The sequence below is a fragment of the Arachis ipaensis genome, chromosome B04 (genome assembly GCF_000816755.2).
Source record: "Arachis ipaensis cultivar K30076 chromosome B04, Araip1.1, whole genome shotgun sequence".
NCBI lineage: Eukaryota > Viridiplantae > Streptophyta > Magnoliopsida > Fabales > Fabaceae > Arachis > Arachis ipaensis.
In genome coordinates, this window is record NC_029788.2 from 105,623,493 (window position 1) to 105,632,628 (window position 9,136).

General features: G+C 39.8%; 1 protein-coding gene across 1 annotated transcript; it reads left to right on the forward strand.

Moving 5' to 3' along the window:
* Positions 227-1,230, forward strand: LOC107636902 (PRA1 family protein B3-like). Its single transcript, XM_016340374.2, has 2 exons — positions 227-252; positions 338-1,230. The coding sequence occupies exons 1-2, from the start codon at positions 227-229 to the stop codon at positions 984-986; spliced, it is 675 nt and encodes a 224-aa protein (XP_016195860.1). The 3' UTR covers positions 987-1,230.

Genomic DNA, 9,136 nt, shown 5'->3' on the forward strand with positions numbered 1-9,136 from the left:
TACTCACATACAACTCGTAGATTCCTTCTGATTTATGCGTCAAAATGTCTTTGCAGGTATCACCCCCTACCGCTCCAATCAGATGATCCGACAACTGCCTCGACTCGCAAGTTTTCGATCCATAGCACTACCTGAAACTTCTAGTACATCTATTAACATAAAAATATTTTAAAATTTGGTAAGCTTAATTATCAATATAATGTGATATAATTCAACAATTAATTAAATGAATAAAGTTCTCTGTGTATTGCTGTATATATGCACACACAACTCATTTACAAACAATATATGTTTTTGGATTTTAACCCCCTACTTTTTGCCTTTTTATTACGAAAAGTTTTCAACCTTTTAAACTCAAATTACTAAGAANCCCTCCATCCAACGCCACCGCCCAGGTGGCCCTCCGAGGAATCCTCGCAAACTCCTCCGACTCCGTCCGCCACGCCCTCAGCCGCCGTCGCCCCTGGTCCGAGCTCCTTGACCGCTCCTCGTTCTCGACGCCGCAGTCCTTCTCCGATGGTACCCTTCGTCTCCGCAAGAACCTCCCATACTTCCGCATCAACTATTACGCCGTCGTTTCCCTCACCGTCGCCGTATGTCTCCTCTCCAACCCTTCCTCCCTCGTAATCCTCCTTCTCCTCCTCTCCGCATGGCTCTCTCTCTACCTCCTCCGTCCCTCCGACATACCTTTGGTCCTTCTTGGACGCACCTTCTCCGACTTCGAGACGCTCTCAGTCCTAACCGTTTTAACCGTCTTCGTTGTGTTCCTCACTTCCGTTGGAACCGTTGTCTTCTCCGCCATGCTCGTTGGGGTCTCCGTCGTCGTCGCACATGCAGCGCTTAGGGTTCCGGAGGATCTGTTTCTTGAGCAGAAAGAGGGCTCCCAATCTCATTCAGTTGGTTTGTTTTCGTTCCTCCGCGGTGCCGCTATCAATGCTGCAGTGTCTGCCGCTGCGGCGCCCAACACAGTTGCTGCTCGTGGTTGACGGTTCTCTCTTCCAATTCATTTGAAGAACTTTAAAGGAGGTGACTATACATATATCGTCTTTATATGAACACATCAGCCACTATAAAGAATAAAACAAAGGAGGATTGTTTGATGCGTAGAAGAATATGGGATCTATTCTTTTACTTTTGAGTTTTATATCTAAAATTTAAAAGACACTTATAGCACACACCTAAAATAAAATTTCAGAATGTTAATATATTATTTTAAATCTTTATTTCATGGACGAANTATATCCAAAATTTTATAATTATTCTAACGCTAACTAATAAAGAATAAATAAAGTAATTTTCATTTTGTTAATTTTTTTTATTGTATCTCAATCATTGTTATCTTTTTCTAGCTACTCAAATAGATATAAATTCATTTATTAATTAAGTTAATAGCAGACAATATGTAATTATGTATACAATATCTCTTGTTTCTCCTTTATTTTTCTTTTGAAATACAAATCAGCAAAGCTAGAAACAAGTTAGTAAATTTTTAATATTGTTTATAAAATTTGATTGTAAACATAGATCACATTTATATTTTTTTAGATATGTAAGACTTCTCTACATTCTTATATATACTATAACACAGGTGAAAAATAGCAGCAAAATCTTAGCGTTCATTTCTAAAACCGTCGCAAATTAATAAGAATGCAATGGTTTAGATCAGCACTTATGAATGTGCATCAAAATTTGATAGTTTAATGACAGTTTTGTGAAGAACTGTTGCTAAGTCAAACGCTTTATAACATATAAATAATTTATCTATCTTTAAACCATAGAAACCTTGTGGAGTGTTTTTGGTGACTAAATAGAAAAGAAAGAAAAAAAAGAGACAAAACCAAATTAATTGGCTAGGTTCATATCTAAATTTATTAGATGTTGAAGCTCACTCCATGGTTGGCTCCAATTCGAGTGAATGTCCGCGCCAAAAGCAGTTGCTTTAGCCATACAATCTGCAATACTATTTGCATTCCTCTGAATTAAAAGAATAGAGACTCTCCAATTCCAATTCATAACCTCTTGTATATGCTTTGCCAAATCCAATTCCGGAATATCCTTACCAAGCATTCTTTGGTTTACCAAGAAAAGAGCTTCTAAACAGTCTGTTTCACAAATAACCTCACGAAATCCACTCTCCCAAGCAAGAAGTAAACCTCTCCAAATTGCATATAATTCAGTAAAAAGAACACTACACACTTCGACTTTTTCAGTGCAACCTTTCAACCAACATTCATCAGGATTGTGAATGATACAACCAAAACCAGCATAGCCAAAAGGAGCAAAACAACTAGCATCACAATTCTATTTAACAGAATGAACTGGAGGTGGAACCCAATGCAAACAAAGCAAAGGAGGAGACAAAGATTGATGCATAGCAAAAAAAGTGTGAAACTCCCTTACTGAACTACGAATCAAACTCACCACTTTACTAGCACTCCAAGAATCATCTATATTAAATAAGTCATGATTCCTGCTTCTCCAAATCCACCAGATGGTCGAAAAAAAAAGAAAAACATCTCCACTCCTTGCACCTCTGTAGAGCCAATCACATAAATCCGAGTTATCTGAATACAAGCCTAAAAGGTTTCACACCTCCTTGGCACTAGGGCACTCCCGAAGACAATGAAGAATGGATTCAGAACCATTCTGACACCGATGACAGGTACTAGATAAAGCTAAGCCATGACCCAAACGAAACTCTGCGGTAAGAATAACATTATGAAGACTGAGCCAAATCAAGAACTTGTACTTCTCAGGAATATGCAGTCGCTATACCCACAACCAATTATCATGCTCATTCCAGTCAAACTTTCTTTTGGCTAGCCAACTGTACCCACTCCTAGCTGAGTAGAGTCTAGAAGATGCCACACCCCACGACCAACCCGAACTCTCTCTAGCATTCAAATCCGGATTATAAGCATTCAAACGCTGTTTGACATCTTCTGGAATGATAGAGAAAATACCATGGAGATTCTATTGACCATCTTTCCAAACGTCTCTAATAGTTAAATCAGAGTCAGATATATGTACAAAAAGGACATCTTGAACAATTGGGCCCTCAATACTCCAATTGTCAAACCAAAAAGATTGATCAAGTGACCCAACGCACCAAGAGAAGGCATCTTTAAGAGCACCAAAAGCCTTTGAGATACTCTTCCAAACATGAGAAGCGTTGCAAGGGACAGAGCCATCTAAAATTTCCTCATTCCTCAGATACTTCGCCCTCAATAGAGCAACCCAAGGCTTGTCCTGACAATGAAAAAGTTGCCAAACCAATTTACCAAGTAAAGATATATTAACACACGCAGGATCTCTAACACCTAGACCACCAAATTTCTTTGGAGTGATCACAGTCCTCCAATTAACAAGAGAAAGACCTCTACCATCAACTTGACCCTTCCAAAGAAACTGTCTCATCATAGAAGACAATTTATCGCAAACCCAATTTGCAAAAAAAGATACCTGCATATGATAAACAGGAATGGATGCTGCAACATAATTGATCAGGCAAAGTCTCCCTGCTTTATTTAGAAGCCTTCCTTTCCAGTTAGCTAATCTTCCCCTCACATTTTCAATCACCGAATGAAAAGAAGCCCTACTGGTACAGGAATGATTAAGGTTAACTCTAAGATATCTTCCTAAGTCCAAAGCAAAACGTATTGAAGAAACACTAGTAAAAATATCTCTTCTACGAGCAGTCACATTTTTAGAACAAAAAGCTTTAGACTTTTCAAGATTCACTTTCATGCCAGATTCCTTGCAAAAAATGTTAAGAGAATGCATGACCATTTGGACCTGACTCTTTGTAGCATGACAAAAAAGTAAGAGATCATCTGCAAATATCAAATGAGAAATTTTTGGGCCACCCATAGTGACAGAAACTGGTTTCCACACACCCTCGACCACCTTATGAGATATATAGCAAGCAAGTCTTTCCATATAAAGCATAAATAAGTAAGGAGACATTGGATCGCCCTGTCTAAGCCCCCTTCTAGGAGCAAAACAATCCAATCTATTCCCATTCCACATAATAGAAAGAGATGATGCACGGACACTGGTGCACGAAATTGTGATCATACTTTTCACAACTCTGCACAACTAACCAGCAAGTGCACTAGGTCGTCCAAGTAATACCTTACGTGAGTAAGGATCGATCCCACGGAGATTGTCGGCTTGAAGCAAGCTATGGTCATCCTGTAAATCTTAGTCAGGCGGATTCAAATGGTTATAAGGTTTGATAATTAAAAGATAAATAAAACATAAAATAAAATAAAGATACTTATGTAATTCATTGGTGGAAATTTCAGATAAGCATTTGAAGATGCTTTGTTGCTTTTGAACCTCTGCTTTCCTATTGTCTTCTTCCAATCATGCGTGCTCCCTTCCATGGCAAGCTGTATGATCCTCTCGGATGAAAAATACCAGGTACGATATCTACACGGCTAATCAACTGTCAGATTTCTCGTCTCGGATGAAAATACCCCTACCGCACGGCTAATCATCTGTCGGTTCTCACTAGTGTCGGAATAAGATCTCTCTATCCTTTTGCACACTGTCACTGTGCCCAACATTCGCAAGTTTGAAGCTCGTCACAGTCATCCCTTCCTAGATCCTACTCGGAATACCACAGACAAGGTTTAGACTTTCCGGATCTCAGGAATGCTGCCAATGGTTCTAGCCTATAACACGAAGGTTCTAATCTCAGATTCGGATGCTCTGTTGTCAGGAGAGACGATGCGAGTTGCGGATCAGAGAGCCAAGAGAATATACTCCGACTGTCATCCAATGACTGCATTGAACATCATGTAGACTGCTTGTGGTTGTCAGGCACGCGGATCTTGGCTAAGCGAGTAACGTAGATAGTGGGTGATTGTCACGGGTCACCCCTTCATTCTGACTTAACTGAATTAAGTACGAGAGTATATCTTGGAGAAGAAATAAGCATGAATTGAAAGAAAAATAATAGTACTTGCATTAATTCATGAAGAACAGCAGAGCTCCGTACCTTAATCTATGAGGTGTAGAAACTCCACCGTAGAAAATACATAAGAGAAAGTAGGTTTAGGCATGGCCAAATGGCCAGCCTCCAAACGTGAACAATGGCATAAGCTATATGCGAATACAATAGTAAAAAGTGCTATTTATATTAAACTAGTTACTAGGGTTTATAGAAAATAAGTAACTAAGTGCAGATAGTGCAGAAATCCACTTCCGGGACCCACTTGGTATGTGCTTGGGCTGAGCATTGAGCTTTACATGTGAATAGACCATTTCTAGAGTTAAACGCTAGCTTGGATGCCAGTTTGGGCCTTTAACTCCAGTTTTGGTGCCAGTTCTGATGTTTTACGCCAGAAAAGGGTCTCTGGCTGGCATTTTACGCCAGTTTGGGCCATCAAATCTCGGGCAAAGTATGAACTATTATATATTGCTGGAAAGCCCAAGATATCTAATTTCCAACGCAATTGAGAGCGCGCCAATCGGGCCTCTGTAGCTCCAGAAAATCCACTTAGAGTGTAGGAGGGTCAGAATCCAACAGCATCTGCAGTTCTTTCTCAGCATCTGAATCAGATTTTTGCTCAGGTCCCTCAATTTCAGCTAGAAAATACATGAAATTATAGAAAAATACACAAACTCATAGTAAAGTCCAAAAATATGATTTTTGCATAAAAACTAATAAAAATATAATAAAAAGTAACTAAACACATACCAAAAACTATGTAAAAACAATGCCAAAAAGGGTATAAATTATTCGCTCATCACAATACCAAACTTAAATTGTTGTTTGTCCCCAAGCAACTAAAAACAAAATAGGATAAAAAGAAGAGAATATACAATAGATTTCAAAAATATCAATGAAGATTAGTTTCAATTAGATGAGCGGGGCTAGTAACTTTTTGCTTCTGAACAGTTTTGGCATCTCACTTTATCCTTTGACGTTCAGAATGATTGGCATCCATAGGAACTCAGAATTCAGATAGTGTTATTGATTCTCCTAGTTCAGTATGTTGATTCTTGAACACAGCTACTTTATGAGTCTTGGTCGTGACCCTAAGCATCTTGTTTTCTAGTTTTACCACCGGATACATAAATGCCACAGACACATAACTGGGTGAACCTTTTTAGATTGTGACTTAGCTTTGCTAAAGTCCCCAGTTAGAGGTGCCCAGAGTTCTTAAGCACACTCTTCTTGCTTTGGACCACGACTTTAACAGCTCAGTCTCAAGCTTTTCACTTGACACCTTCACGCTACAAGCACATTGTTAGGGATAGCTTGATTTAGCCGCTTAGGCCAGGATTTTATTCCTTTGGGCCCTCCTATCCATTAATGCTCAAAGCCTTGGATCCTTTTTACCCTTGCCTTTTAGTTTAAAGGGCTATTGGCTTTTTGCTCTTGCCTTTTGGTTTAAAGAGCTATTGGCTTTTTCTGCTTGCTTTTTCTTTTTCTTTCTTTTTCTTTTATTTTTCGCCAATAAATTTTTTTTTCTTAAGCTCTGTGTTTTTCACTGCTTTTTCTTGCTTCAAGAATCAATTTTATGATTTTTTAGATTATTAATAATATTTCTCTTTTTTCATTATTCTTTCAAGAGCCAACAGATTTAACATTCATAAACTTCACTATAAAAAATATGCACTGTTCAAGCATTCATTCAGAAAACAAAAAGTATTGCCACCACATCAAAATAATTAAGCTAATTTCAAGATAATTTTCAAAATTATGCACTTCTTGTTCTTTTGCAAATAAAAACATTTTTCATTTAAGAAAGGTGAGGGATTCATGGAATCATTCATAGCTTTAAGACATAGACACTAAACACTAATGATCATGTAATGAAGACACAAACATAGTCAAAACATAAAGCATAGAAACGAAAAACAGAAAAATAAGAACAAGGAAATTAAAGAACGGGTCCACCTTAGTGACGGCGGCTAGTTCTTCCTCTTGAAGATCTTATGGAGTGCTTGAGCTCCTCTATGTCTCTTCCTTGCCTTTGTTGCTCCTCTCTCATGGCCTTTTGGTCGTCTCTAATTTCATTGAGGATAATGGAGTGCTCTTGGTGCTCCATCCTTAGTTGCTCCATGTTAGAACTCAAATCTCCTAAAGAGGTGTTGAGTTGCTCCCAATAGTTGTGTGGAGGGAAATGTATCCCTTGAGGCATCTCAGGGATTTTTTTATGAGGAACTTCCTCATGCTCTTGTTGAGGTCCATGAGTGGGCTCTCTTGTTATCTCCATCCTCTTCTTAGTAATGGGCTTGTCCCCTTCAATGAGGATGTCTTCCTCTATGACAACTCCAGCTGAATTGTATATGTGACAGATGAGATGGGGAAATGCTAACCTTGCCAAAGTGGAGGGCTTGTTAGCTACTTTGTATAGTTCTAGAGATATGATCTCATGAACTTCTACTTCCTCTCCAATCATGATACTATGGATCATGATAGCCCGGTCCACAGTAACTTCAGATCGGTTGCTAGTAGGAATGATAGAGCGTTGGATGAACTCTAACCATCTTCTAGCCACGGGCTTGAGGTCAAGCCTTCTCAGTTGAACCGGCTTGCCTTTGGAGTCTCTCTTCCATTACACTCCTTCTACACAGATGTCCATGAGGACTTGGTCCAACCTTTGATCAAAGTTGACTCTTCTAGTGAAAGGATGAGGATCTCCTCTCATTATTGGCAAGTTGAATGCCAACCTTACAGTTTCCGGACTGAAATCCAAGTATTTCTCCCGAACCATTGTGAGCCAATTCTTTGGATTCAGGTTCACACTTTGATCATGGTTCTTAGTGATCCATGCATTAGCATAGAACTCTTGAACCATTAAGATTCTGACTTGTTGGATGGGGTTGGTGAGAGATTCCCAACCTCTTCTTCGAACCTTACGTCGGATCTCCGGATATTCACTCTTTTTGAGCATGAAGGGGACCTCGGGGATCACCTTTTTCTTGGCCACAACTTCATAAAAGTGGTCTTGATGGACTTTTGAGATGAATCTCTCCATCTTCCATGACTCGGAGGTGGAAGCAATTGCCTTCCCTTTCCTCTTTCTAAAGGTTTCTCTGGTCTTAGATGCCATTAATGGTTATGGAAAAATAAAAAGCAGAGCTTTTTCCACACCAAACTTAAAAGGTTTGCTCATCCTTGAGCAAAAGAAGAAAGAGAGGAGGAGAAGAAGAAGAAATGGAGGAGATAGAGGGGTGATTTGGGTTCGGCCAAGGGGGTTAAGTGTGTATGATGTGTGAAAATGAAGGTGGTAAGGAGGGGGTATTTATAGGGTGTGTGTGTGTGTGAGAGAGAGAGAGAGAGAGGGGGGAAGTCGTGTATGAAGGGGTTAGGTTTTGGGAGGAAAATGTTTTGAATTTGAATGGTGAGGTAGGTGGGGTTTTATGACGGGTTTTTGGGGAATATTGGATGGATATAAGTGGTGAAGAGATTATAGGGAAGAGGGTAGGATTTGATAGGTGAATAGTGTTTGGGGAAGAGTGTTATGGAAAGGTGTGAAGAGGAGAGAAAGAGAGGTGGGGTAGGTGGGGATCCTGTGGGGTCCACAGATCCTGAGGTGTCAAGGAATTCTGGTCCCTGCACCTTTCTGGCATTTAAACGCCCTTCGTGTGCCATTTCTGGCGTTAAATGCCATCTCTGCTACCTTTTCTGGCGTTAAACGCCAGTTTGATGCCCCTTTCTGGCGTTTAACGCCAACTAGACACCCTTTTCTGGCGTTAAATGCCAGTCTGTCTGCCAATTCTGGCATTTAACGCTAGCCAGACACCCTTTTCTGGCGTTAAACGCCAGTCTGTCTGCCAATTCTGGCGTTTAACACCCAGAATGCTGCCAGACTGGACGTTAAATGCCCATTCTGCTATCTTTACTGGCATTTAAACACCAGTAAGCCTGTCCTCCAGGGTGTGCTATTTTTGATGCTGTTTTTGATTCTGCTTTAATTCTGCAGCTGTTTTTATGACTCCACATGATCATCAACCTAAAGAAAATATAAAATAACAATGGAAAACTTCTGGCGTTTAACCCCCAGAATGCTGCCAGACTGGACGTTAAATGCCCATTCTGCTATCTTTACTGGCATTTAAACACCAGTAAGCCTGTCCTCCAGGGTGTGCTATTTTTGATGCTGTTTTTGATTCT